General features: G+C 32.0%; 5 protein-coding genes and 1 long non-coding RNA gene across 16 annotated transcripts in view; 3 read left to right on the top strand and 3 right to left on the bottom strand.

The window, feature by feature from the left end:
- Positions 1-123: 123 nt before the first annotated feature.
- Positions 124-6,846, bottom strand: LOC109594616 (serine/threonine-protein phosphatase 6 regulatory subunit 3). Of its 4 annotated transcripts, none has more exons than XM_020009841.2 (15): positions 6,711-6,846; positions 6,024-6,096; positions 5,892-5,971; positions 5,553-5,823; positions 4,659-4,829; positions 4,422-4,600; positions 4,101-4,368; positions 3,763-4,041; positions 3,638-3,702; positions 3,390-3,582; positions 2,886-2,975; positions 2,729-2,829; positions 2,421-2,668; positions 1,983-2,367; positions 124-1,801 (listed from the first exon to the last, which is right to left on the bottom strand). In XM_020009841.2, the coding sequence occupies exons 1-15, from the start codon at positions 6,758-6,760 to the stop codon at positions 1,738-1,740; spliced, it is 2,517 nt and encodes an 838-aa protein (XP_019865400.1). In that variant the 5' UTR covers positions 6,761-6,846; the 3' UTR covers positions 124-1,737. The 4 variants fall into 4 exon arrangements, with proteins under 4 accessions (XP_019865400.1, XP_019865401.1, XP_019865402.1 ...); XM_020009842.2 differs by having other exon boundaries at positions 2,729-2,805; XM_020009843.2 differs by lacking the exon at positions 6,711-6,846 and adding an exon at positions 6,206-6,413.
- A 957-nt stretch (positions 6,847-7,803) lies between these two features.
- LOC109594604 (calcineurin-binding protein cabin-1-like) lies at positions 7,804-18,441 on the top strand. 3 transcript variants are annotated; one of them, XM_049963900.1, is made up of 28 exons: positions 7,804-7,956; positions 8,012-8,245; positions 8,300-8,401; positions 8,451-8,659; positions 8,713-8,935; positions 8,988-9,254; positions 9,306-9,526; positions 9,630-9,764; positions 9,822-10,118; positions 10,175-10,343; positions 10,395-10,522; positions 10,578-10,903; positions 10,962-11,100; positions 11,157-11,311; positions 11,373-12,174; positions 12,229-12,418; positions 12,473-13,127; positions 13,177-13,667; positions 13,722-13,899; positions 13,958-14,154; positions 14,204-14,367; positions 14,421-14,655; positions 14,711-14,836; positions 15,356-16,228; positions 16,309-16,596; positions 16,652-16,993; positions 17,432-17,503; positions 17,873-18,001. In XM_049963900.1, the coding sequence occupies exons 1-27, from the start codon at positions 7,882-7,884 to the stop codon at positions 17,486-17,488; spliced, it is 7,278 nt and encodes a 2,425-aa protein (XP_049819857.1). In that variant the 5' UTR covers positions 7,804-7,881; the 3' UTR covers positions 17,489-17,503; positions 17,873-18,001. The 3 variants fall into 3 exon arrangements, with proteins under 3 accessions (XP_049819857.1, XP_049819856.1, XP_049819855.1); XM_049963899.1 differs by lacking the exon at positions 17,432-17,503 and having other exon boundaries at positions 9,312-9,526; positions 17,873-18,441; XM_049963898.1 differs by lacking the exon at positions 17,432-17,503 and having other exon boundaries at positions 17,873-18,441.
- A 261-nt stretch (positions 18,442-18,702) lies between these two features.
- Positions 18,703-21,598, bottom strand: LOC109594603 (syntaxin-6). 2 transcript variants are annotated; one of them, XM_020009822.2, is made up of 8 exons: positions 21,425-21,598; positions 21,239-21,310; positions 20,858-21,027; positions 20,690-20,784; positions 20,158-20,217; positions 19,871-20,103; positions 19,714-19,808; positions 18,703-19,663 (listed from the first exon to the last, which is right to left on the bottom strand). In XM_020009822.2, the coding sequence occupies exons 2-8, from the start codon at positions 21,271-21,273 to the stop codon at positions 19,587-19,589; spliced, it is 765 nt and encodes a 254-aa protein (XP_019865381.2). In that variant the 5' UTR covers positions 21,274-21,310; positions 21,425-21,598; the 3' UTR covers positions 18,703-19,586. The 2 variants fall into 2 exon arrangements, with proteins under 2 accessions (XP_019865381.2, XP_049819867.1); XM_049963910.1 differs by lacking the exon at positions 21,425-21,598 and having other exon boundaries at positions 21,239-21,417.
- A 158-nt stretch (positions 21,599-21,756) lies between these two features.
- Positions 21,757-23,527, top strand: LOC109594582 (40S ribosomal protein S5). The gene is made up of 4 exons (XM_020009799.2): positions 21,757-21,891; positions 22,220-22,358; positions 22,775-22,996; positions 23,180-23,527. The coding sequence occupies exons 2-4, from the start codon at positions 22,233-22,235 to the stop codon at positions 23,462-23,464; spliced, it is 633 nt and encodes a 210-aa protein (XP_019865358.1). The 5' UTR covers positions 21,757-21,891; positions 22,220-22,232; the 3' UTR covers positions 23,465-23,527.
- Positions 23,528-23,656: 129 nt separating this feature from the next.
- Positions 23,657-24,786, top strand: LOC109594583 (uncharacterized). Its single transcript, XR_002191240.2, has 3 exons — positions 23,657-23,849; positions 24,039-24,110; positions 24,302-24,786. It is a non-coding gene; the product is annotated as an uncharacterized LOC109594583 (long non-coding RNA).
- Positions 24,787-25,080: 294 nt separating this feature from the next.
- The window catches only part of LOC109594608 (cAMP-specific 3',5'-cyclic phosphodiesterase 4A), a 142,458-nt gene continuing 139,974 nt past the window's right edge, over positions 25,081-27,564 (bottom strand). For all 5 annotated transcript variants that reach the window (XM_020009826.2, XM_020009831.2, XM_020009830.2 and 2 more), the window contains 2 exons: positions 27,168-27,542; positions 25,081-27,083 (listed from right to left, as the gene is read on the bottom strand). In XM_020009826.2, coding sequence (XP_019865385.2) covers positions 27,076-27,083; positions 27,168-27,542 — 383 coding nt within the window. In that variant the 3' untranslated portion in view covers positions 25,081-27,075. The remainder of the gene's footprint in view (positions 27,084-27,167; positions 27,543-27,564) is intronic.

The raw sequence follows: 27,564 nt of genomic DNA, 5'->3' as shown, positions 1-27,564 counted from the left end.
TTTAAATTGATTTTTAATTTGTGTAAACATCTATAAATAATAAGTTTTACCTTATTTATGCTTGGAGGAACCAAGTTTATAGTATAAACTTTAGTATTTTGGGAGTTGGATTAATACCAACAATTGTCTGGTAATTTTTTATTTGAACCAATATAATGGAAACAAAAATTTCAAATAACAACATGTGAATGTTTAAAAAATATACAATAATGCCTAGGCACTGTATCATGAGAAATGTGTACATTAAGTAAAAGTAGTAGAATGTGCTATGTTATAATTTAGACACAATCTATAAATCACAGAAGTTATAGTTGTGAAAAAATCATAAGTGAAAATTAAACGAAAAACTAACTACTAGTTCCTCTTAATATTCATAAAATGTTATAAAAACGACAAGTTAATTGATTTTAATTTGGACATTTCTCGATTTAACAGTAGATTACTTGTCACAAAAATCACTGCACGAATATCAAGAGAAAATAGAGGTCCTAACATATTGGTCATATTAAATATGAAAATCAATTTTTGTACTTTTATCTGTACTTCAACTGTCCAGTGGTATAAACAACAACTAAAATTTTATTTATCCCTTCATTGTCAAATATCACCAAAGGTTAACTTTAAGAAAAGAAGGGATCCTATATTTAATATATGTTCTTTTTTTTCGATGAATACATAATTTACATTTGGTTTAATTTATGATTGCATAACAGGCACAATAAAGTAACTAATACACTAATTGCAAGGGGATTGGTTTATATCACAATACTAAATAGATTTTGTGCAAATTGTTACATTTCTTATGCAAAATTGCATAAAACCTATTTCAATTTTTGGTGTAAGGCTGAAGTGATTCACCCAAATAATTGACGTTTATACTTGAAGTATAATTAACTTAAATAACTAAAGCTTACATGTAATATTAAGTAGTTTACAAAGCGTAATTTGGATAATTTATGTGGTTTAGAAGATTTTTTCAATATGCATGTCCCAGATTCAATAAGGCATTAGGAACATCAAAATATCCGTATCCATCAATATCTACTATATGTATAATAATCCAACAATATGGTATAGTTGAGATCAAACATTCTTGTATTGTTTATAATATTCACGCGTATCAGTTCAGCCTTAGATCATATTGCACGCTTTGTAAAGAGATTAGCAATATAAAAATTACCTTGCATAAATGCTGAGCAATAAGCTTTGAATTAGATAATACTTTAAAAACCCTGGATTTTTTTTTAAAAAATACACTTAAGTAGTATCTCTTTACAAAGGTTAAAAGTTTAATTTAAAAGTTCTAATCAAATAAAAATAATAAAAAAAAAACAATAAATTAAATCAAAGTATCTTACAAAAAAGAAACTAGTTTTTGTTCAGTATATTGCTAGTTGAATACATTCAAAATGATTAATTCACTCTTATACAATAGTGAGACAACTTTTAAAAATAATAAAAAGACACTAAACACAAATCTTAATTTAAAAAATAAATTAAAACCAAAATATACAATTGTAATAAGCTTTTAAAAGTCAACATTAACCTATGATATACACATATATCACATCACTGGTGGTTTTCATAAATTGTCCCCCTATTGTTTTATAGCAGTGATTTATTGTTCTAAGTTTTTACTGTTGATTAAAATATGTTAATTACAAAAAACTGTACAATCATCCCATATGGCATGCACTCTCATTAATTAATTTCCCAGTTGATATGTATAGGGAATGCTCACAACTTTGATGGATCCTTATCTTCTTCTACAACTTCGGCAGCTGGTTTAGTATCTATACTCCTGCAATTATTTTTATAAATCTAAATTGTATAAATGCTATGTTAACAAAAAATAAGGTTATTAAGAAAATTCGTGGTACAATTTTAGTCAAATTTATTATAAAAACTATTTAAAATGTATTTGACACAAATAAAATAAATTATATAACAACCATGTGGGACATTTAACAAATAACACTTACTTGGACGGTTCTGGTTCAGAACACTCCTTTGGTTTGACATTTTCTATTTGACTTTCTTTGGCCTGGTCGCCGCCCGCGGCGTTCTTGGTGACACTCTCTTTGGCCGAACTATCTACCTTTTCATTTTTCGGATCTTCCTTCGGTCCCGTTTTGTCTTCATCCACGACCTCGGCGACGTTCTCCAATTGCAGATCTTTTTCCACGACCGGCGCCTTGACATCCTCACTTTTTTCGGTGTCCTGGAAATTGGCCTTGAAACCGGCATTGCTGAAGTCGGCCCATCCACCCACGTTGGAGTCCGAATTCGCGTTGTCGCCCGTGCCCCACGGATCCTGAGTCACTATCGAAACGACGGGCGGCGTAGCTGCCTTCGGCGAAGCCCACGCTGCAAACAATACGATTAGATAACCGGTAAAACCGGAGTGAAAGTTAACATACGATCGACGTCCATGGCGTCCTCGGCTGGCGGCGATTCGTCGTCGCTGTCGCTGCTGTAGGCGGCGTAGCTGCTGGTCCGCTTCTCAATCACCGTTTGGAAGGTTTGCTCGCGCTCCTCAAAAATCTGATCGTCCGCGTCGTCCAACGTGTTGATGTTCTGCGCACAGACCTGCTTGAACATCTCGTGGTGTTGGGCGAAATCACCTTCGGAAATATCGAAGTTCATGTCGGACCGATGATCTATCGTCCTAAAATGTATTCGTTGTGTTGTTGAATAAGTTCCGTCATATTATATTAACGTATCTTACTGTAGGGTGTCGTCGACGTCGTTAAAAGCATCATCGTTGAACTCACTGTAATCGACTATGTAGGACTGCATCAGATTCTGCATTTGGTATTGCGAGTACAACTGAAAGTCGATCATATCAGGGTTAAATGGATTAATTTGGAATCGCTTAAGCATACCTGTTGTTGCATGGCATTCGACTGCGAATAAGTCACGTGAACGCCGTAATCTTCATTATCCTCAATAGAACTCTTCGGATGAGCACCGCCCTAAACGAAACAAAAATTAGTTTAATTTCTTTAAATTAGTCAATAATATTCCCTAAAATGTTTTAATTTTGGTTTATTAATTTCTCAGGAAATTTAACTTAATTAGTGGTTTAAAAGTTCCAATGTTGATGCAATTTGTTTAATTTATGCAGGAGATTACGTTGTTTATTAAAGATTAGTTTGATATATATTTATTGCAACATAATGGCTACTGGTATTCTGATTTCTGAACTAAATCAAATTATCCTCTCCAAAAGATGTGTAGTGTATTATTAATTTAAATATAACAAATTTTTTTGTAATAAAAAATAAATGGAATTCTTTTCTAACTAAATATATCACAGATTTATTCACCTTTGAACCACAGTTGTAGATGACTAGATAATCAATAAGCCAATTAAATTTGGTACTCACCAGCAGTGAATCCTGCAGTTTGTTCGTTTCGGACAAAGTAGTCTCCTTAAATTCGTCCAGAGATTTGGCAACCTCAGGTAAATTAGTTTTAAAATATTCCCCTAAGGAAATTGATGAACACAAATCGACTAATTTGTTAAGAATACTTATTAGGTGACCCATATAACCACGTCGGACACCTTTCTCTTGAGATCTAAAATTTAACCGCCTATTTAACAAATCCGAATCTTATAACCATTGAAACTTACTGTAACTCTTCATTTTCCTTCCAGGCATCCAATATTCTCTCAATTAATTTACAATCTATTAATAACTGAAAATAGGAGGACATAGGTCAATAAATATCCAAGAGTTTTAATAAAGTTATACTCACATGTTTACATAAGGCATTTGAATTCTCATCATTCCCATCATTAACATAAGTCTTCAGCGCCGATATCAGACAGTTCTCTACCTGGGTGTGCAGAAAGTTGTTCCATGGATATTTGAAGAACAAATCCAGCATCACTTGAAACGTGCCCAAATTAACCAGCTCCTGAATCAGTTCTTCGTTATTTGACGATATGATAGAGGCCAACAGACGGACGATTTGAAGTCTAGTGTTCCCTAGAGGTGGGTCCAACACACCCACTGTGGTGTTGATTGGTGATTTCTTTAATTAAAAGCATATATTAGATTAAGGTGCAACATAAATAATAGTACAACACTTACATTTGGTGGATCTAATAGTAAACTGTGGAAGTCTGCAAGACGATGCCGAATTGACTGTGTGGTATTAGAAATAATTTTCTGTTTTTGTTCAATATCATTTGCTTCATCATTTATATTGGTGCTGTACATATTCTGGGCACTATACTTTGGAATGTTGCATTGGTAGACGTCTAATAGTGCCAGTAGAACCTGTATACCACCGACGATGGCGGTTTCGCTCTTCTCCTCGTTCAATATCTGGTCCAATAATAGAGAAATTGTTTCAGGCCTGAAAACAACATATTACAAGAGTTTCCAAAAAGCTTATTAAATAATACTCACGATTCTAAAGTATTAAGTAGTGGATCAGGATCTGCCCTCTCCGTGGAATTCCGGAGGGAATCGCGTGCCGTCTTAATAAAATCACACAGTAATTGAGCAACGTTATAATGCCTCTCATTGTCGATCTTCGGATTCAGGAGCGAAACCAGCGATTGCATCACTCTCTGACTGTCCAACCACTGTAAAACCGAAAATTATGCACTCAAACCATCCGTGAAATGTATCGCATCATCTTACGTTAAGAATGTTCTGCCTGCTCTCGACGCCCTCGACTCCGGTCATGATTTTGAGCATGAGATCCATGATCGCGGAAGTGCCTAAGTGCTTGAGCATTAGGGTTATAAAAGTCACCTTGGCCTTCAAAAAGTCAAGGACTTGCAAGCAAGTGACCTGAGAGGACAACCAATTCTGGATAGATGTGATGAAGCATGAAATTAAGGGAAATTATCACATTAGATATTATTACATTATTACACATTACATACTGATAATAATACTTTAATTTTGTTGAATTTTAAAGTACAATATTTTCATACATAATTTATTATAAATTTTGAATTTCTGGAACTAAAATTTCTAAAATGTTAATCAGTTATAGATTCTCAAGAATAAAAACATTTGGTATCTATAATAACCTTTCTCAGACCCTGTCAGTTTTAACATATTTACCAACAACTTGACAACTTGTATTTTAACATCAAATTTGACATTGTCAACTGTCATAATTAATTTAGAATATTTTTAACTTTACATTAAGCTAATTTTCTGTAAAAAATGAACATAGTACATATATATAATTTAATGCAAAAGAAACATATTAATTATCATTTAAGTTTAAGTGAATATACCATTACTAAGATTTATTTTTAGCTCCAAACAAAGCACAAAATATGTATGTTCTCATGTAACTAATTATTAAAATAACTAAAATTCTCTCAATGATTCCCAGAAATATTTGAATAAATGTGAGTAAGTTTTCCATTAAAGATGATCAAAGAGAAATCTTTTATAATTTATTCAGCATAATTAAAAAGTAACAACATAAAATTATAAACAATTAGAGTAATTACTGGGAAACACCCCTCAAACACAACATAACCTCATTCAGGCAAGCACACAGAGTTCACTAACCTGCTCAGTCTTCCTTGCAATAAGGGTGCCCATAATTTTACTAAAATAGGAAGCCAACAGTGGATTCAATTTATCACACTCTAAGAAACTATAAAGCTTGTTGAGGAGAGCCTCATCACTGGCCAGCCTTTCATTTAAAGCAGGAACATCACATGTTAGTAATTCACATGCTATGTTTGGATATTTAAATCTACTGCGCTCTTCAATTTCTGATGATGGTTCCTTTGTTACCAGTCCAATGAGTTCCTCCATTATTTCAGGCTTAAGAAGGCTGAAATATATATTAGTTACATATTATTGTAGAGTTGTTAGTTTCCAACATTGGTTAGATTAACTTACAAGTCAATAAGAACTTTATTTTGTCCCCGACAGTCATTGATAATATATTCTGTATCCATAATTTCTTGCAGAGTGACATCCTAAAACATGGCTGCTTGAGAAAAACAATGTGATTATTAAGTTGTTATCTACCTCTTTTGCAAGAATTGTTTCTATCCCAGAGGAGGAGGGAGTTAACTGTTTCCAAAACATTTTTAATCTGGATCTGAAAACATTACATCATAAGTGGGTGGATCAGATTTTGGGGTTTTCGACGTGTTTAATCGAAAGCACAAGTGTTACGGACAAAATAACGCGTATCGCACGCAGTGTACCTTTTCAAACTTTACAGAAGACAGAAGAAGTTAAGTTCATTGAGTATGACCTTTGCTATCAGGTTTTGCTGTACTCTTGGAAAACTTGCACATAAACTCGTTAATTCTATAAAGCATATCACAAATTTCACTTTAATTAACGTGGTGGAAGTTCCGGTAATTGCTAATTATCTAAAAATATCAATAAACACTCTCATACAATGACAAAAATGACCACCATACATAATCCCACAATGCACTTGTTGATTTTCAAAATGACAGTTCATCGGCGGGTAATTTGAATGGAACCAAATAAAGATTTTTCACCTCATCATGTTGAACATAAAAGTATAAACTTTACTTATTTATATTGAACCACGAGTAAATATGCTATTGTTAATTAAATTTATTCATATTATTCCATAAAGATTGTATAGCGACAGTGGAGGACATATTTGAAATGTTAGTACCAAACAAATAAAAAAAACATGTAAAATTGAATTATTACTTGAAATAGTTTGCTTACCGTTGCCAGTTATATGGCCTCGCGTTATTTTTACCACCAAAAAATAACATTCAATAATATTATTCAACTGGAAACATTCAATAATTATTAAACACCTTCTCACTTAAAACACAGTTAATTTACTCAAAAATTCAACTTTGTGACATTTATTATAAACATTCAAAATTGACAATTAATACATCATATTTATTTTAGTAATGATTAATAATAATATAATATATACAGGGAGTTTCCAGAATATTTGTCAATACGTTATCACTGAGCAGAATAAGAAAAATTTAATTTAACAAACATATATACAAAATTGAATTGTACCTGTTGATTTATTTAAAAATATTGTTTCTAGCGATATTGTGTGGAATTTAGATTACGAATCTTCAACATCGTTGAGTTCTTTTGCGTAATATCTTCTACAGATCTGATGCACAACACAAAGTTTTAAATCTAAGTAATAACATAAAAGCATTTAGGGTTGAAGAATAAATTATAAAATGGATTACTGAATATTAAAAATATATATTTCGTTATATATCGTTAACATATTAATATTATAATATTAATTTATTAACGATTCTTTTACTTTTAAAGTTGCCGCCTCGAATCACTTTATGTCTATGGGCTGTTTTTTATTTTTCTATGGTGTTAGAGCTTAAAGATACAAGGGGAACAACTGTATTTCAGGAATATATCTATATTATAGAGGGGAGTATTATGTCACAAAGAATACCATATTATAGATAAAGTCATAGAATACCTAAAAAGTGGTTTATCCAATTATTTTTTCTTTTGATAAACATAGTTAATAAGGGTATAATACTATATACGATTTAAAAAAATAATTTTTTTACATAAATATTTTTATGTGTCAATTAATATTTATTAAAATTTATTTATTATTAACCTTATTCCTGTTTCTAGAAGTTGTTGTTGATTGTGACAAAAAAAACTTTGATAGAGAAGAGTGTATTTAATATACCCCTTTTGAATGAAAACGACTTCTGTTTTTGTTTACAAAACAAATGGATGTGTGGTGTTTCGATCTCTGTTGAGAACGATGTTCTGTGATATGACACCTGGTTTTCAGACCGAAACTCCAACTTTTTTTTAAAAACTACCCGGTTTTATTATTTAATATGTGAATATGTTTTTAAGTTAAAAAACAAACATAATTATGTTAAAAATCAAAGCTCTAAACAGAGAAGCATCTTCTGATGAAGAAGTTCCTGTCATTAGAAAGGAAGCTCAGGTAAAAACAATTTTTTTTTATTTGAGTTAGTATTTAAAGTAAGTTTGTATTGTAGGAAGAGATAGCTCTTGAATTATACAATAAGTCCCTGAGACTTCGAAAAGCTGGAGATCTTCAAGAGTCAGAATCAATTTTAATAAAACTTATAGAAGAAAATATACCACTACTTGAAAATAATGGAGGTCTTCCAAAATCTATGTCGACCCTTAAATATTCCTGTTACTTGAATTTAGGAGACATATATTTAAATAAGGAAAATATTGCTAAAGCTTTAGAGCAGTATTTGACAGTAAGTTCAATTAAAATTTATTATAATTAATAGTTTCATTTGTGTAAACTTCAGGCTTCAGAATTGGATGGTGATGATGTGACACTGTGGTATAATATAGGTAACTTATCATTAAAAGAAGGAAAATTTAGACAATCTGCTTATGCATTTTCTAGAGTAAGTTAAAGTTAAAATTTTAAAAAGTCAAACTCATTTTGATTTTTAGGGACTCGAATGTAGTGAATATCATTGGCCATGCTTAGACAATTTGATTTCAGTTTTGTTTGCTATTAGAGATACAATTTCTTGTCTTTGTTACATTGGTAAAGCTCTTATTAGAGATCCAGATTATACTAAAGGTTTGGTTATACGTGCCCAAATTTATAGAGACAATCCAGGCACAAAGGATTATTACAAGTTGTATAACCCAGAACAGTGAGTTCCTTAGTTATATATTATTATATTTTATAAAAATATGCATTTTTAAGTGTTTGGGAACCTTCACTTGATATCAAAATTGCTGAAGAAGATGAAGTTTATTATTTGAAAGAAGCTGATGAGTTAAGGCAAAGAGTCCTTGAGGTTGAAAAATCGCTTTCACCAAAATATCTACAAGAAATCCCACTACCTAAACCTCTGGAGGAATACACTTGGGTTTCACTTGCTAAAACAGTGGTTCATCTACATCAATATTTAACTGACAATGATATGGTGATTCACTTTTATCATTTTGAATAACACATTTTATAGTTATTTATTTTAGAGTCACTTTACATTGATTGATATGAGTAAGTGTATGAGTCTGACTGAAGCTCCCCCCAAACAACCTCTTTTGATTGGGGAACTGCTTGAACAAGCTCAAAAATCACCTGAAAAAGTTAATGAATCACCTAAAGAACAACCCCCAGCAAGTTCTGATGAAAAAATGGAGGCAGAATCTATAATAGAAAGACGATTTTCGCAAACCAGTGAAACCACAACAAATAATGATGGACAGGAAAACACTCCAGTTCAAACAGACAATGATGAGGTTGTCTCAATTTACACATTTAAACAGTGAATTAATATATTTTTTTATTAGGAACAGCCAATGGAACAAGATACAGAAGATCAGGATGAAAATGATACATCTAAGTCTGAAAAAACTAAGCCAAGCAGAGGTTCCAAGAGGAAACGTGATTTATTGCTGGACTTGAAAGTTTGGGGATGGCACAGTAAAAGAAAATACCAGAAAAAAGGCAATAAGGAAAAAGACATCAGTATAGAGGATGCTTTAAATAGAATAATCCCAAAATATTTACTGTGAGTAGCAAACCTTTATATTAAAAAAAGTTTTCCTCTACAATAATATTTAATTAATATATTTTAATAAGATTATTAGCCCTAGTAGTGTTTGTAATTCTAGTGAGAATAAAATTACTTCAAATACTGTGAACATCTCAGAGGAATCAATGAACACAATGGATTTATACAAAATGTATGTGGATGAGAAGGAAATAAATTTCATATCACCAATTCAATCGCCCAAATCTGGAAACACGTAAGTTATTTTTATGTTAGCGGCATATATAGATGTAGTAACACAATTTTCTAACAGCGAACATTATTTCGGTACTAACGCTGAAAAAGAGGATGTCTTACAACTGTGGACAAAACCACGTACATATACCGATACGGTTGTACTGATAAAGGATTTTGTAATAACCATTTCTAAATTTTGGCATATTAAGTGGCCCAAAGAATTGATAGATTTGTATGTTGAAGCATATAAGATGTATAGAGAACATTATGATGTGCCTCAAATATTTTCTGGTGATTGTTCTTTTGAAGATATGAGAGATGATGCATTGGCCACTTTGTTATATGGTGAACTGGTGAATTTTACACTTGAGGGGTAATAAAGTAAAGTAAATATGAATTTAAACCTATATTATTGTTTTATTTTTTTAGTAAAGAGGTCATTCATATTTCCAATATTAGTTTTTTACAACACATAAGTGGTTGGCATGAAGATTGGAAAGAAGAATATGTGTCCTTCTTCAACAGAGTTTACTGGCTTAGAGCACACTTATTTAGAATGGAGAATGATAATGATTTAGCAGCCAGATCATTACTATTGGTAAGTCAGTTAAAAATAGTTTTGTGCATTTTACTCTGTATATTAATTTAGGTTGAAGAGTTGATAAATGAAGAGGAAAAGAAGTCTGCAGACAAATATTTCTTGTACTTGCCTAATTGTATGAAATTTGGGATTATAACAAGTAAAGTGGCTGAAAAAATTCTGAAACATTTGGATGTGTATGTGCATTTAAGTTTTAAATTTTATTGTATATTTATTTCATACATATTTTAGGGTAAATTCTTTGGGTACTGTGCAGAATTTGTATAAAGAAGAAAGATATGTAGAAGTTGCTGAAATTATTAAAGCAACTTTCTCACTACCAGGAAGCAATAGCATTCAAGTGGGAAGAGTGGGTCGTCCTGCACAGTTAGGGTTTTTGTTGCATTCTCTCTGGTTTACCAATACGACCGACTGTTTTATTTGGACAGAAGAGTGCTTCAAAGAATCTCTAGACAATTACTTAAAACCAAACAAGGACTATGAAAAATGGGAGGGAATGGTTCAAAAGTGTTTGTCTATATTACAAGAAATAATAAAATCTGATACTGTTAGTATCTGTAAGTATATTAATATATACATTTATATACCAAACATACTATTTATTTTTTTATGTAGTGGATGTATTAAATGAAGATAAAAGAAAAAGGCTGGTGGAGTCACTATGCAAAATAATATGCAAACAAATGAATTCTTTGGGTACAATGCCATTGGATTCTGTCTCTCCTTGGATATTATTGCATTATGTACTGTTAAGGTTTGTATTGCTTTGGTGATATTCAACTTAAAATGAATCCTTAATTCGTTATTTAGGGAGGAACACCGTAAACAAGCAAGTAAAAAAGTATGTCACATTAAGAAAGATCAGAAATCGGAAATATCTGAAACCGCAATCCAAAATGACGAACCTGAAAGTGATGATGTACCCCCTTCAATTAGGATTCTATTTTCAGCACATGAATTTCTAGGTAAATAATTGTTTCAAAAGAAGTTCAGAATTTTTAGTTACAAATAATTTTCTTTTAATAGGACCACGAGAATGGTGTTTAACCGGTAACGGAGAGCTGCTTCATTTTATTTTGGACACAATACTGGATCGTTTGGACACTCCCATATTTGATCACTTGAGGGAGAAAATTGACATTCATATTGAACAGTCACTATTTTGCCTATATCAGTATCCCACTAAATCCAATAAGGTATCTCGCCATTTAGCCGATCACAATGTAACTCCATTACATTTAACTTGGGAGAGAGGATTCCAACTGTACGAGTTTTATGTTCCTACAAGTTTGCCTGAATTCAATTCCTTCAAAAATGAGAGCATTTCTACTGATTTAAAAGACCTCTTAAAACGAATTATAGGACTTGTACCACCAGAAAATGATCCCAAACAAACATTGTCCAAAGTCAATGATTTTCTGACTGGCAAATCAGATACTTTACCTGAAGTGATAGAATTCCCAAACAAAATCAGGGCAATTTACTATCTGATTGGCGATTATCACTTCAAACAAAAGGAGTTCATCAAGTGCATGAAATATTTCCAAATGGATATTTGCATCAATCCTCACAGATTAGACTCTTGGGCGTGTCTTGGCTTAGGATATTCAAGTCAGTTAGACAATAAACTAAATTTTTGTAAGAAAATAAAATCGGAGTCCGAATTTTTGGACATCGCTAAATCAGCCCAGACATGTTTTAGGAAAGCATTGTCTCTGGCTCCGGAACGTTTAATTTTATGGATTGAATGTGGATCATTTGAATATATGGTTCACTCTTACTGTTCCAGATTATTAAAATTCGAATCTGAGAAGTTTAGTATGGAGAAGTGAGTATATGCATAAATTTTTACGTATTTTATATTCAATTTTGTTGTTTTAAGATTTGAACTATTAGAAAGTCAAAAGGAACATTATTTGGATAGTTCAGGAACAAGTTTAGAGAATGCAATTGCCTTATATGAAGATAATGATAATGAGACTGATGAAAGATGGCTACAGTATTATATAATAGGTAAAATTGCGGAGAAAAAACAAAAAGAACCTACAGAATATCTTCAGTATTACGTTACAGTAAATTAGTTACTTAATTTTAGATATTTTTATATTATATTATATATTTTATAGGCAAGCAATTTATTGCACGAAAACTCTGCAACATATCCAGAAAAGATCAACTACAATAATCCTCAACATTTGGCTGTTGAAGCTTTGGAACTCCATTATAGAATAAACGCGTCTGTTCTAAAATATTTAGAATCTAACGAGGGTAAAGATATTCCTCATACATTGGGTACATTTTTCAAAAAGTGTTTAAGAACAACTCTTCTTACAAAAATCTCCAAGGTGACTGAAAAACCTCAATTAAACGTTCCTGTGACTTCATATTCACAGGTGTCACAGCCACAGTCTGTGATTTCTACATCACAGGTTCCACAGTCACAAGCTGTGGCTGAGAGAAGTAGTTTTCAAGAACAGTGTTTGAATCCAACGAATAAACAACCAGATGATGGGAAATCAGCAGCAAAAACAGAATTGGAAGAGTCAATAACAGAATCAGTTGTAAAGTGCCAAAGGTCAGAAGAAGTGATTGAGCAACCAGAAAAAATGGAGTGTGATAAGCCAGATGAAGAAGATGTTACAGATATAAAAAAAGAGATCAAAGAGGAATGTGCAAAAGAGGTAAAGTCTAACAAGGAAGAAGAGCCGCTTAAGGTGGTAGCTGAGATCGTCATTTTGTCCGATTCCGATGATGAAATAGTTATGACTTCACAGACAGAAGGTTGTAAGTTCACTATGTAATTTTCGTTATTAAATAAAAGAAATTTTAGAGGGTAAGAAATATTCAGAGGAAATTCAAAAGCAAAGAGAAGAACTAGAGCGTAAACAAAATGAACAAACGGAGAATGTTATAAAGGAGGAATCCAAAGGATTTAAGGGGGAACCCAAAACTACATCACTTGATGCCAAAGACGTTCAACAAGTTTTAGATGAAATGATGAGGGAAACTATGAGAAAAACGGAGCAAGAGGCTGCAGAACTTGATTCAGATAAGAGCTTCACTGATGAAAAAAAAGAAACTTCTTTCTCTGAAGTTATGGATCTGAATATCAATAATTCTTTAGTGAAAATGGAAATAGATCAACCCAAAGAAGTTGACACTGTGAGAGAAAACGTGCCAAGTATGGAAGTAGATAGAAATAACATAATAAAAATGGAAGTTAATAACGATTTACCTGAGAAGAGCAAAACTGATGAACGGGAGAATGAAAAAACCGCATCTGAAAGATCAAAGAGTGAAAGTGGTACTGAAGGCATAAGGGTAAATGTTAAATATATGTACATTTAATATTATTTTAATTAATGAAATTTTTAGACTTCATTAGACGATGACGATTCTAGTTCTTCAAGTGGGTCTAGCAGTAGTTCAAGTACGACTTCCGGTTCAGATAGTGATGATACAAGTTCTTCTTCAACTACCACCACTACAGCAACTGACAATGAAAATTTATCAAATAGTGAAATTCTCTCATTAGTGGATAAATGTATTGCAGGTTGATTATCTTATTTCTCCCAGTTATCAATAAAAATTATATGTGGATTGCGTTGTAGGATTGGAACTATGCATTCAAAGATTGCCTCAAAATTACAAAGCCCTATATAGATTAGCACACGTTTATTACAACTACAAGGCTAAAAAAGATTTCTCTAAGAGTAAACAGTTATTGCTGTCGCAATATAAATGTAGCAAGGATGGTGTATTAATCAATGGATTATTTTCTGAAAGAAAGCCTAATAATTTTTTTAATGTAAGAATTAAAAAATACATTTCACATATTCTTAAAATATCGTTTTTAGAATATTTGGAGGATTCCGTCAACGGAAATCGACAGACCTGGAAGTCTTGCTGCTCACATGAATCGTTGTTTGTCATTACTATTACAAATATTACAAAGGACTAATGACAACAAGACATTAATGGATTTGTGCATACAATTGAGAAAAACACCAGATCAAGACAAGTATGACAACGAAATTTAATTTTTCTTAATATATTATTAATTCCTTTTTGTAGAATTTATATTAAGGATTCTGATAGACTGGCATTCTCTGATCAAGCTTTAGAAATGTGCATCCAAAGTTTACGTTCTCAAGTGAAAAATATTCAGACTATGTCTTATAACGCTAAAGTCAAATTACTGCAAGACATCTTCAGGGTCCACCAAAGAGTTTCTAAACACTACACAGCCAAAGAAAGCGTATTTGCTTCTATGCTTTCTGAAGCCTATAAGAAATTTAAGGACGATAAGGTATGAAATTTTTGATTTTTTAAACTTTTGTTACAAATTTTTAATAATTTTTCAGTTGCCCGAAAATGTAAACCCGTTAGATTGTGCCATAAAGTTCTGCCAGCAAAATAAAGTGCAGGAGAAGACCAAGACACCAATAGCAACTACGCCGTCATTGCCACGAAGTCCTGGTTTAGCCATTGTAAGTAGAAGACGTATGAAAAGTTGACCTTTAGTAGACAGACCAATCCTTGCAGAAATCTCCATATATGATAAAAGATTAATTAATTATGCTTTGTCTTTAATTTTAACTACTGTTTTTTGATGTGTATTTTGTATTATTATGTAAAATAAATAATAGATTTTTTTAAGGGATTGCATTTAAATTGTTTTCGGTCATTAGTAATCATTATTGATTTAGTTAATACAGGTACGAATTAAAAAACGTGAAATTAATTATTTCAAAATTGTTAGGACAGGTAAGGATTTATTCAATTTATTGTGGCGTTTGTGTCTGTCTATTATTTGTGAATATGTATTAATGCAATTAATTAGATTGGGATTTAATTATAAAAAAATATTTATTTGGATGAAAGTACAAGCCACGGACTAGCTTTTGCCTTACATTCATAATTCTATGAAATTAATTTAATATTTCTTTAGTTCTTTTTAGTCAATATAATTAATGTATTGAATATTTGTTTTGATGTTAATTTTTCAGCCTCCAGTGTTACCGTCACCGACAGCAGTGCCATCCACATCTTCCACTCCTTTGAAACGTCCGGGAATGGGACGACCAAGAGGACGTCCGCCATTGCCTAAAGTACCTGGTCAGCCAAAACCGTCCAGGGGGCGAAGTTCTAGTTCCACCAATTACAGTTACAATCTTGCAGTTGCAGGTATTATGAAACAATACCAGGATATGTACACTCAGTATCAGATGCAGCAGTTTAACCAATTTCTGGCACAAGGTTCATTGACTAATCCGTATGGCTCGGTAAATTTAGCCAATCAGTTCCTGGCTACTCAAAGTAACTTGTTGTTACCGGGTAATCTAGGCAAAACTATGGGTTCAACTGATCCGCAAATGCCCATGGCACCTTTAATGGATAGCTTAAAGAAGAAAAGTGGACATGCAGATGTGTCAAGTTTACTAGCTGACATGAATAACGAACAACTGAACTATTTGCAAAGCTTAACTTACGCATCTATGAATAAGCCTACGACCACCAAAAACTTTCCGAGTTCTAGTAGAAAAAATATATCCAGTCCTGGTAACAAAATGAATGTGCCAACAACCAAAGCTGCTATGTCTACAAGCAGTGCGCTGAGCATGGGAAGTTCAATGGGCAAACAGTATATATCAAGTGCAACAACGACGAGCACTAAAAGTGTGACACCTGGTGCCGGAATTAAATATAGTCCTAGTACAGTTACAAGCACCAAGATGAATTTACCCAGCACAAGTGGTAATCAGACGCCTAAATCCAGACCCAGTTCAGCCATTTTAAGCAAACCATACAAGTATGCTGCATCTGACGTTCCACAGTTGCTAGGGACGGGTATTACCAAGAGTGGATCTCAAATGTTTAAGGTAAATTTCGAGTACTTTTATATTCAAAAGTTATATATTCATTTTTCTTCCACAAAAAATTGAATTACTATAAATTCTAGGAGCCGTCCACATCGATTCTAAAAAATACAATGAGTCCATCAACAATGAAATCGGCGATAACGTCGTCACCTACCAAAGTGCATCATTCTGTACCCAAAGAAAATCCGGGCGTTTACTTAAAGGAGAGACCTAGTATTTCCATAACCCCTGTAACCTCGACTGCAACACCGCCTGTGGTTTCTACTGCATCGTTTGTGTCACCTTCCATACCCAGTAGTCCCGGAAAAACGCTGCAGGAGAAATTAGCGGATAAGCAAAAACAACACCAACATTCTAACAAAGCTCAGGCAAGTATTTCCTTATTGAAAGTAGATAAATAATCTCAACAAATTGTTTTCTCAGAGCAAACATATGGAATCGCCGGCGGATATATTTACCAAGGAACACATCTCGTCGGCTAACCTTATGAAGAGTCTGAATCTAACGAATTTACCGTCTTCCTTGTCAGTTTCTAAGGCGGTGGTTTCCTCTCCACAGCTTCCACCAGGTCTGTCCATAAGCGCCGCCTCGAACGTATCCACTTCCCATTATAGAACTGATTTGGGAATGTCCCATCCATTGTGCATGCCCAAGTACCAGGAACCAATTTTGCCGCCCTCGTTATCCGTGAGCAAAGCTTCTGTACCAGTTTCCTCGTCTATTGCCGGCAAGTTTCAACAACCGATGGCTGTTCCTAAGGATCAGGTGAATTATATTTAGATGTTTTTTTTTTATTTATAATACGCAAAGGGAAGATATGTTTTGTACTAACACTAATTAATCAGGCCCCTACATTTTCATTGTCTTAGAAAAAGGATAAATCAAAAATTTATGGATTGTTGAAATATACATTGTTAAAATAAAATTACCTATTTTGAGAGTAAACAGAAACAAGCTCTTAATTAATTTTCTAAATGAATGATGTATATTAAATTAATTTCACTTTGAAACCCTTTTCTGTGTTTTAAAATATATTTTGCCTGTAATTTTATTTAAGCTGTGACTGCTAATTTTGTATAAGGCACTTTATATCATAATAAAATGAAATCTCATATGTTTTCCCGTTAAGCTTGACTCATAGGCTAGGTTTTCTTTATTTTTGTGCCCTTTCCGCATTTTGGACTAAATGATTTTCTAACTCAGACTCAGAAACCCACACAACCACCAAGAAAACCATACATATGGAATCCCTCATTCTAAGAGTTATACATTTAAGTAAGTTTTGCTTGCAGTTTTACATTTATGACTTAGAAACAACCGTAGTGCTGTAGTAGAATGCTGTATTTTATCTCTTAGAATGTGCATGAATTAGAACACATTTTTTTCGTTTATTTAAATCATGCTATTCCCTTAGTTCAATTCACGAAAAATATTCTTGAAGTTTCTGAATACGAGACTCTACTCTCCATTTTAGTTGTGTTTAAAATGTAATTTTTTATTGCACGAATATAAATAACAAACATGAAAATTAAAATTAAATATATTCGACTTATAGGTAAAATATAAATAACAGTTTTTGCATGCTTATTTCTTTTCCACGAAGTAAAATACTCCTTGAAATTTATTTTTAATAATAATTTGCAGATTTCACCTAGTTACAAACAAAAGCAAAAGAATTCAACACAGGCTCTTAAAAAAGGAGGACCGACAATTGTCAACCCCAATTCAGGAATGTCTATAAACGTATCACCCACAAAAGGACCAGACCCCAATAAAGAATCCAAAACATCCATGGACTTAACAAGGAAAAGTGAAAAAATCCCAAAAATTTCCGTGCGCCAAGATTTGGTGTCCTCCATATCAAAAAACGTCGACTTGGAAGCCCTGAAACGTATTCAAAGTTCTGGATCCGTAGACATTTTAAATGTTAGTCCATCTAGTTCCAAAGGAATGAAGAAGAAAACTGCACTTGATAGCCCAATATCTACGACTATAACTCGAGTTGGTCCAAGTAAAAAGGAAACGAAATTTCATTTGACTGGAACACCAAAGGACGCAGGCTCTTCCACTTCAGTTAATGATGATGATGATGATATTATATTAGTTGAGTGATTTTTAATTATACTGACTGTGTATTTCCTACACAGAATTATTGTTTTTAAAATTTAATTTTGTAATGATTTGTACAAATATAGTGACGAGTGTTATTTCTAGTTAGTGTTTTATTTTTAATGGGGTTTAAGGGATATATATTTTAATTATTTGTTTCAAATGTTATTTAAGGTAATTCACAAAATCTTCAATACACTTGGTCGCTTTGAAACGTTTACAAATTTGCGAGTCAGTGAAAATATTAACTAGTTTACATCAAATTTCAAAGAACTAAAGAAAGTTAATCTGAAAATTTATTATCTGGTACTCTAATTTGAGTTATCCAAGCATGAAAGGATATAGACATTTTAATAAGGAACGTATTGGGCTATAAATTACTATATTTATAATACACATTTTAATTTAATAAATACACAATTTTATCTTATAAATTACAATATGTATACAATGTAAGATAATCACTACACAACACGATACTAAAATAATGTGCTTATTGATATAACAATATGATGCCAAATAGTCGGCAACATTTTAAGACTACAGCCTGCTTATTCTGACTGGAAGCAATGAAACAATAATAAAATTGTATTGACAGCTCTATTTAGAGCTATATCATCTAATACTATGTCAATAACTTAGGAATTCTAGCAAATGTTTGTAGTGAAGGTGTGGATAATATTGCTAAATTACAAAAATTGACTAGATTTAAACGCTTTCACTATTTTACTACATTTGCAATGAAGATTTGATCAGGAATAATTGTAAAAAACAATTTTTACGTTTGAAATTGAATCAAAATCATAAGTAGATAATAAAGTAACATTGGTAAGTCAGTTAAGATACTTGCGTGAATTTAACTATATATATAACAATATAAACAAAGAAACACAAAAAAAGAGTATAACTGAATCTTGTTTAGTATTTCAAAGTAACTGAAGCGCAAAAGTCTTCAATTGTTAAGAGGAAATTGTTTTATAACTTACCTACATATGTATTAATTCTTAAACATAATAGAGCTGCACTGGAAGAATCGTATTGTTACTTGTCACAAAATATTGTTCCATTGCTTCTAATTAATAAAAATATAATATGTCTTCTGTGCTGGCATTGTACCCTCACTCTTAAAAAAGTATTTAGAAGATCAATCTTTTCTTAAGTGCACAAAAAACAGTGTAAAATGATGAAAATAATTGATACTTTTTGTACTTAATATACATTAATAATAAAATAGCACAAATAATCACAATCACAGAAGAAAAAATAAAAATATCACAATAAAAAGTGTAATAACCAAGATAATGATTGCTGTCCATTGACGACGATCTGAAAGTTAACTTATTAAAGATATATTACAGAAAAAGAAAGAAACTTACCATTAGACATTCTTAGAACTTTGGCAACTTTTTTCATTGATGAGTCAATCTTTGAATCAGTATTCTCTAACTCAGTTCCAAACTCATCCAACATACTGTAAAACCAATTCAAAAAATTTTTGACTTGACAAACTATACATAATATAATATTACTTACCCAGCTTGTTCATCTATTTCTATGCCAATATGCCTGGAGACTGTTTTTAGAGAACCTAATGAGTCACTAATAGCTTCTAAATGGTCCTCCTGCTGTCTGGTAAGGTACTGTTGTTGAGATAATGTGTCAGACAAGAATTGTCTTTGGGGACTATCTAAATCATTTTCTAACTTTGAGTACTTTGTAGTGCCATGATTATTTGTAACCCTCACAGGACTGCTGTCAAGTAGTGGCTAGAAAGAAGAGGATATAGTACACATTTTAATAAATACTTAATATTAATTTACTTGTCTTGCTTGTCTGTCTCTATCCCGTCCTTTGTTCATGGTGATTTTATCCTTCATAGACTACAATAAACATAACAATATTTTGTATTAAGCGCACATAAGTATCATTACAATTTAAATTTAATAATTTTTTTTAAGAGGTCACAAAAATATCTTTATTTTCAATTTTGTGACAAAATTATGCCTTATTTAACCAAGATCTGATGATTTGTTGTTGACCTATATATGTATAAATCTTTATTTTCTGATAAATTTTTATCATATCAAGACTGGTCAATTCAATAGTAAACATATTTATCAAGATTAAATGATTTTTTTCTGAGAAATAAATGTCCAAAATTTCCATTAAAAATATTGACAGTAAATTTTTTTATAGTTGATATATGTAAATTTATTTATTACAATGAGACAAAGATCAAAAAAGATTCGCATTAACGTTTTTTATTTTTTAGAGATGAGGTGAATTTTATTATGTATAAATTTTTAACTGTATACCCTCTTAAGCAATCTTAAAATTATAACTTATGGTTACCTTCACTTCCTCTCTTGTGGTATCAATAAAACTTTTTCTAATGGTGAGCTCCTTGTTGTCTATTTTAAATTTGGAGGGGTTTTTCTCTACAATATGTAAGCAGTGTTAAGGAAATTAATACAAAAATACAAATAAGTATGGTGTTTTTATAATGATAAAAAAGGATATCAATAGTATCTTCCAAGTCTTCCAGATCCCATTCAATGCTACGTAATGAATTTTTCAATTCTGTATTGGTCCATTCTATTTCATCTTTGGTAATGCATATAGAATCATCCTGTAGCTCAGTCCATCTAAGATAAAGTCCTCTTGTTTTGTTTAAAGCCTTGAAAACTTCACTAAAACGTGAAACACGCAACATAAGGTTTTTTTGTTTACTTTTTGGTGATCAATAAATAAGGCATTTTCAAAAAAGGTAAAATAAACTGTAAAAAAATAAATACACACATGCATGCTTTTGGTGCAAGGGAATGTCGGCTCGGTTGGATGATAAAGTAGCGAAAACTGGTTTATATTATACTTTGTTCATGCACCTCACAAAGATCTTACTCTTTAACTACAAAAAAAGGATCCTCCAACGTCATGTCAATGAGTGTGGGTTTGTGAAACGGTTAAATGCACCTTGTAACACAAAACATTTAGAACCATGTGAAAAACAAAAGTTTATAAACAGCCAAAATTAAATGTTTTAGGCATTGAGGCAATTTGCCAGATGACAAGTATTGACAAATTTACCTTTTCTCAAAGACCCTAGATTTTCAACCCTTTGTATGGATATTACGTCCTAATTTATTTATTTCGATGAATTTTACTGAAAAATTTTGCCCCAACTACTCCAAAACTTTCTTTTAACCTTTAATGCATCTCTATGACACTATCTTGAAGTCCATGACGTGTGTGTTGTTTTAAATGTTTAAACATCTGTCAAAAATGACATTACTAAAGTTTAAATTTACCGCGTCTATCTGTAACTTTTTAGGGGAAACATCTTTTCGGGTTACCAGAAGAGTAACAGAGACAAAAAATGGGTATTTTAATGACCGAGAAAAGGATGGAGAATAGATTGACAGAGGGCAGCACTACGTTTCCTTTGGTGCCGAAAAAACTTTTGCAAATGGCTCTTTCCGGTTCACGCTGCTCTAGAGTTGACGTGAACGTGTTGTATTTTTAAGAATATTTAGTTTATTCTGAATATAAAACAAGTAAGTGTGAACCAAATTAATCAATTATAAAGTGCTTTTTGTTAAGTTGTGTTTATTCAAGCGAAATATGTGCATAGATTAATTTTAACGGTCGAGACAGTTGCAGTAATACACGTGTTTACCAATGTTCTTAACTATTAAAATGTGTTTTCAACTTTAATTACGATATGCATATAAGTTTAATTGCACAGTGATGAGTATACTTATATTTCTGACACCTCTTGGCAGAAAAACTTTGTTGATTCACAGTATGGAACTGATATAACCTAATTGTTGACACCCGTATTGTTATTTAATTGTTAGATTTTTAATAATCTTTACTTTTCAGATAATAAATAAACATGGCTGATGATTGGGATGAGGTTGTTGCCGGAGTGCCAGCACCTAAAATTGCTGAACTTCCAGAAATCAAACTTTTCGGCAGGTGGAACTGTGATGATGTCCAGGTTTCAGACATGTCCCTCCAGGTAAGTGTTAATACAAGGACATTCATGTTCTTATAGCACATTATGAATTAAAGTTGTATTGTTTAATGTCTTCTGATATTAAAAAATTGTGAAATTTAATGACTTTCCTGTATTTGTAGAATAGAGATTTATGAACATGATTCATGATACTCTTATGTAGACTTAAATTTTTTATTTTTTTATATTTTGATAATAACATTATAAAAGGGATACTTTCTGAAAATATATATACTTTCCCATAAAGAGAGAAGAAATAATTTAATAACCTTTACTATGATGAAATATACATCTAATATTTTTTCTGACACCTCTTCAGAATGAACAGTGGTGACTTAAATATCTGATATTAAAAGTAATAATTAAATCCGTTCTTGTGTTATATTTAAGAAGTTAATATTATTATTATCTTGTTCTAGGACTACATCGCCGTAAAAGAGAAGAATGCCAAATACCTTCCTCACTCGGCTGGTCGTTATGCCGCCAAGAGGTTCCGTAAGGCACAGTGCCCAATCGTTGAACGATTGACAAACTCTTTGATGATGCACGGACGCAACAACGGTAAGAAACTGATGGCCGTCCGCATTGTGAAGCACGCCTTTGAAATCATCCACTTGCTCACTGGTGAAAACCCATTGCAGGTAAAAAATTTTGATATTACTTAATTTACTATTTTAATTAATATGATGATAAAATCATTATTATTTCTGACACCTCTTCAGAAACAAATCTTGTTGACTTTAATGTACTGCCTGATTTGTAATAAATCTGAATAGCTTTTTATTGTATAAAATAGTTTGTAGTAACAAGTGATTTGTTGCTAGGTTGTGGTCACTGCCATCATCAACTCTGGACCTCGTGAAGACTCCACCCGTATCGGTAGGGCTGGTACAGTAAGGAGACAGGCCGTCGACGTGTCGCCCCTCCGTAGGGTAAACCAGGCTATCTGGTTGCTCTGCACTGGTGCCCGTGAGGCTGCCTTCAGGAACATTAAGACCATCGCCGAGTGTTTGGCTGATGAGCTTATCAACGCCGCTAAAGGATCCTCAAATTCCTATGCTATCAAGAAGAAGGACGAACTTGAACGTGTCGCCAAATCCAACCGTTAATTTTATATATTTACTGTTCTGTATGGACGGCGTACGGAGCTAATAAAATTTTTTAAAAATCAATTGTGTTTTATTCGATTTTATAATTTTATATGCAGTGTTTTTATGTAGGTTTCAGATTCAAGGCCTTGGAGGATGGTAGAGCTCCTTTATAATAAAAAGTAAGTTGACTTTAAAATAATTAGTATTTTATTTTAAGCATGATGAAACATTCATTTTTATTTTTCTGACACCTCTTCAGATTGTACAGTGGTGACCTTTTTATCTGATTGATAATGTTATGTTTTAAATTGTATTTATAAAAAAGTGGAAATTTAAATATGTACATTTTTCTTTGCAGATATATTGGTCCATGATAACTAGGAGCCTTAAAATTAATGTTCAGGTAATTTATTTTCATTTAATTTTACTTAATTTAACTAGTTTTTTGTGATGATTTAATTATTATTTCTGACACCTCTTGACAGAATAATCTTGTTGATACATAATTTATATCTGATAAATACAAAGAACATGAAGTTAAATTAATTTTTAGTCATGAACACAATATTTATAATTTATTTTTTTTTTACAGATACAGAATATGTACATTTTCTTTGCAGATATATTGGTCCATGATACTAGGAGCCTTAAAATTAATGTTCAGGTAATATATTTTCATTTAATTTTACGTAATTTTAACTAGTTTTTTGTGATGATTTAATTATTATTTCTGACACCTCTTGACAGAATAATCTTGTTGATACATAATTTATATCTGATATACATAAAGAATATGAAATTAAATTAATTTTTAGTCATGATCACAATATTTATAATTTTATATTTTTTTTACAGATACATCTTAATAATAAGGAAAATCCGTAAGGGACTATGGAGGGGTAACAAAGTAAATTGTAAGTTGTTTGTGTAAATTAATATAATTAAATTATTCATACAATGATGATACATTTAAAATTAATTACTTTTTCTGACACCTCTTCAGAATGCATAGTGGTGACATTTTAATCTGACTTAATAATTTTATTAGAGTTTATTTTTAATAAATAATAACACATGTTAAAATATTTTCTTTTGTTTGCAGGTGAGATGCTAGTTACTATGTAAAATTGGCGTTTTGAAGTTGATTATTAATTTAATAATTAAAGAAATAATTAAAAGTGAATTGTATTTAAGAAAATAAAGTTTCAAATTTAAATTTCAAGAATTTGTTTCTCATATATCCATAACCTTTTATCATATCCTGTTTAAATTTGGTGTGTATTATCCTAAAATACATACTCTCGATTAAGTTTTATTATACTTCAGTTTTTAATTTTAAGATAGAGTGATTTCCGTACAACAAAAAACAAACTAGGTATAGGTAGTTCTGTAAAAAATGCAAAGTTTCTTATTTAAAATTATTTTTTTCATTTGAAAATTTCGCTGTATATTCATTATTTATACACAAATGTATCCTTCAAATTTTAAAATGATGCAATAGTTTTCTTTAAAAAATTTTTAAATATCACATTTTTTAAACCATTACATTAGAGCTGTCTTTTATTTTCTTTATATAATAAAAGACGCTTAAAAATTTATTTGCAACAGGACGTGAGGGATAATTAAATCACAAATTATTTTTAAAAACATGAATTTATTTATCAACCATTTCACAAACGATGAGTACTCATGTTGAACTCAGATATTAAGCGTAACAATGGGGGAAATGTTGACCCCTTGTCTGTATACCTCCCTAAATGTCATTTTCTAAGCAGTCTTATTGAAACACATCTTATGAATAACCCTGTTAGTTCAACTGTATGGTCCTAGGAGTGAAGATACACCATATTTTATTACATTGAATTGTCTATTTTACTAAATTATATTATTACTGCCCTGTAACGTTCACAAATTTAAAATTATCACAAAAATGCAGATCTTTATATTAATTATTATTATGTTTCCTTTGGTTTTAAATTTGCCGAAAATTTTTGAAGCAATTTTAAATTTGCAAATCAACTAATTATTGATTTGTACAGCTAAAACACACATGAACATGTCATTTATTTTGATTTATTATTTTGATGCAGTGTTTGTCTCAGGACCAGTGATAACAGAACTTGAGGTGAAGTTTTACTCATAGAGTTGGATTTACCTAAGTATATGTATAGCAAAACTACAAAATAAAATTGGATATGATGTTCAGTTTCAATTAATGAAACTGGTCCCTTGTGTCTCAAGTCTTTTTGTGTATAATCACTGTACTTACAATTATTAGAACATACAGATTATGGTTGTCCTCTATTGGGTGTCCAAACTATTTCTAATTTTAGATTATTTCAATTCGTCTAGCTGATAAAAAAATTGAATGAGGTTGATGGGATATTATTCATGGATTGATTTCGTGTGTCTCATTTAATTTTTTTATTATACCTACAGTGTTGCAGAGATAAAGTTTTGCAAAAATAATTATTTACGGAACAAGTGACTTACAAATTTATTTTGGCCTTTTTCATCGAATCGTTTTGGAGGCTGTTCCATAAATAATCACGTTGTGGATATTTAAGGAAATGTACTATGTCTGCAATCAACTACTACATAACATACAGTATACAGCACAATACAAAATGAACCACATTCAACAATTATTCTTGAGTAACATTGCATAGGTCAACGAGATCCGAAGTTAATCGTTTCGTCGGCAATAAGGATACGGTTTTTCAAAGGAGTTTCCGCCAAGATTTTTTGCCATTTGTAACACGACAGAATAAACACCAAAAAGATATAAAAACTGATTACATTGTAGTCAAATTTTGTAAAATCTTTGCAAATGCAAATTATATAAAAAAACCTGTTGGGGTTCACAACAGTCGATTCACTTGTGATAATATGGAATGGACCACCATACTTTCAACGTTGCAATTTGTAGATTTATAATTGCAGGTGTCTAATATTTAGAAAGGAAAATTGTCTCTCCATATTAACTACATTTCTAATGTACCAGCATCAGAAATTTTATTATAAACAAATTCTGCTAAAAACGGTTATCTTATGGATAGTGGTCCATTCACTTATTTATGTAATATGTAGTTACACAATTGCACGAGAGGATTTAAATAAACTAAACGATATATCATAATAAATAATAAGGTACATAATAATTGTACAATGTCAAATTATCAAATAAATGAAAACTTGCAACAAAATCATAAATAAATAACTAGTCCTAATTACCTACAATAGAGAAGAGACCCTTCCACAACAAATCAATCAAGCGAAATACAATTCTGATAAGTTCTAAATATTGATATTGCTACTGTCTATTGAAGACAGTGATTTATTTACTTGAGCGATTAAGAGAATTCCCTCGATTCTTTCCCAGTTTGTTGTGGACCGTCTCCCAAAAATAATCTACCTACTCATCACACATGCACTGCGCACTTTTATGTTAACATAAAAATTCTAACAATGATGGTGACAACTAGAACATTTATGATTATTTGGCTTCTTATATGATTATAAATAATGAGCTAACTAGTGAAATTGGATGTCAGTCAGTGAGTGTAGGTTGGTCCTTATTGCACATTGGACGGTGTTGTCCATAGCCCTACAGGCAAAAGAGGCAACCGTCAAAACACTAAAAAGAAAAAATACCAAGATTAAATGTTTGTAACAAAGAAAATGTCTAAGGGCATTTCGTATAAATTATAAAAATAGTTACCCGAGTGTCCAACAGTCAGGACCTCAATAGGCAGTGATCCCCTCCGCTGAGCCAGCAGCGCGTCCGGATGATCGGATCTGCGAAGCAGAAGTCGCGCAGTCTGCTGATCGCCACTCTCTACCGCGCCGAAACACACAGTCTCGGGACCCCCAGAGCTGCGCCTGCGCAGCGGTTTCTTGCGTCGACCGCCCGCCTTGCCATTGAGACTGGTGTGGCGAGTGAGTTCACGACGTGAACTTTCACCGCCGCCGCCGACGGCAGGTGGCAAGTCGACAGGTGCCGACCCGCGGCGCTGGTACTGCCAAAAGGAACGCGACGTTTCCACCGGAGTGATGTTTGGGTTTGGGTCCAGTGACGAGTCGTCGTCGTATGTGTCTGTGAGGGAAAATCAATCAAT

Source organism: Aethina tumida, chromosome 2, assembly GCF_024364675.1.
Source record: "Aethina tumida isolate Nest 87 chromosome 2, icAetTumi1.1, whole genome shotgun sequence".
Classification (NCBI taxonomy): Eukaryota; Metazoa; Arthropoda; class Insecta; order Coleoptera; family Nitidulidae; genus Aethina; species Aethina tumida.
This window is presented reverse-complemented; position numbering and strand designations above follow the sequence as displayed.

Coding starts and splice junctions, on each gene's coding strand:
- LOC109594616 (XM_020009841.2), bottom strand. CDS start 6,760: ATGTTATTTTTTGGTGGTAAAAATAACGCGAGGCCATATAACTGGCAA. Junction 6,097..6,710: donor AGGCCATATAACTGGCAACG/GTAAGCAAACTA, acceptor TAATGTTTTCAG/ATCCAGATTAAAAATGTTTT. Junction 4,042..4,100: donor TACTATTAGATCCACCAAAT/GTAAGTGTTGTA, acceptor TTTTAATTAAAG/AAATCACCAATCAACACCAC.
- LOC109594604 (XM_049963898.1), top strand. CDS start 7,882: ATGTTAAAAATCAAAGCTCTAAACAGAGAAGCATCTTCTGATGAAGAA. Junction 13,128..13,176: donor TATGACTTCACAGACAGAAG/GTTGTAAGTTCA, acceptor AAGAAATTTTAG/AGGGTAAGAAATATTCAGAG. Junction 13,900..13,957: donor AGTGGATAAATGTATTGCAG/GTTGATTATCTT, acceptor ATTGCGTTGTAG/GATTGGAACTATGCATTCAA.
- LOC109594582 (XM_020009799.2), top strand. CDS start 22,233: ATGGCTGATGATTGGGATGAGGTTGTTGCCGGAGTGCCAGCACCTAAA. Junction 22,359..22,774: donor TTTCAGACATGTCCCTCCAG/GTAAGTGTTAAT, acceptor ATCTTGTTCTAG/GACTACATCGCCGTAAAAGA. Junction 22,997..23,179: donor CTGGTGAAAACCCATTGCAG/GTAAAAAATTTT, acceptor ATTTGTTGCTAG/GTTGTGGTCACTGCCATCAT.
- LOC109594603 (XM_020009822.2), bottom strand. CDS start 21,273: ATGACGTTGGAGGATCCTTTTTTTGTAGTTAAAGA. Junction 21,028..21,238: donor CCTTTTTTTGTAGTTAAAGA/GTAAGATCTTTG, acceptor TTCACGTTTTAG/TGAAGTTTTCAAGGCTTTAA. Junction 20,104..20,157: donor GAGACAGACAAGCAAGACAA/GTAAATTAATAT, acceptor TCTTCTTTCTAG/CCACTACTTGACAGCAGTCC.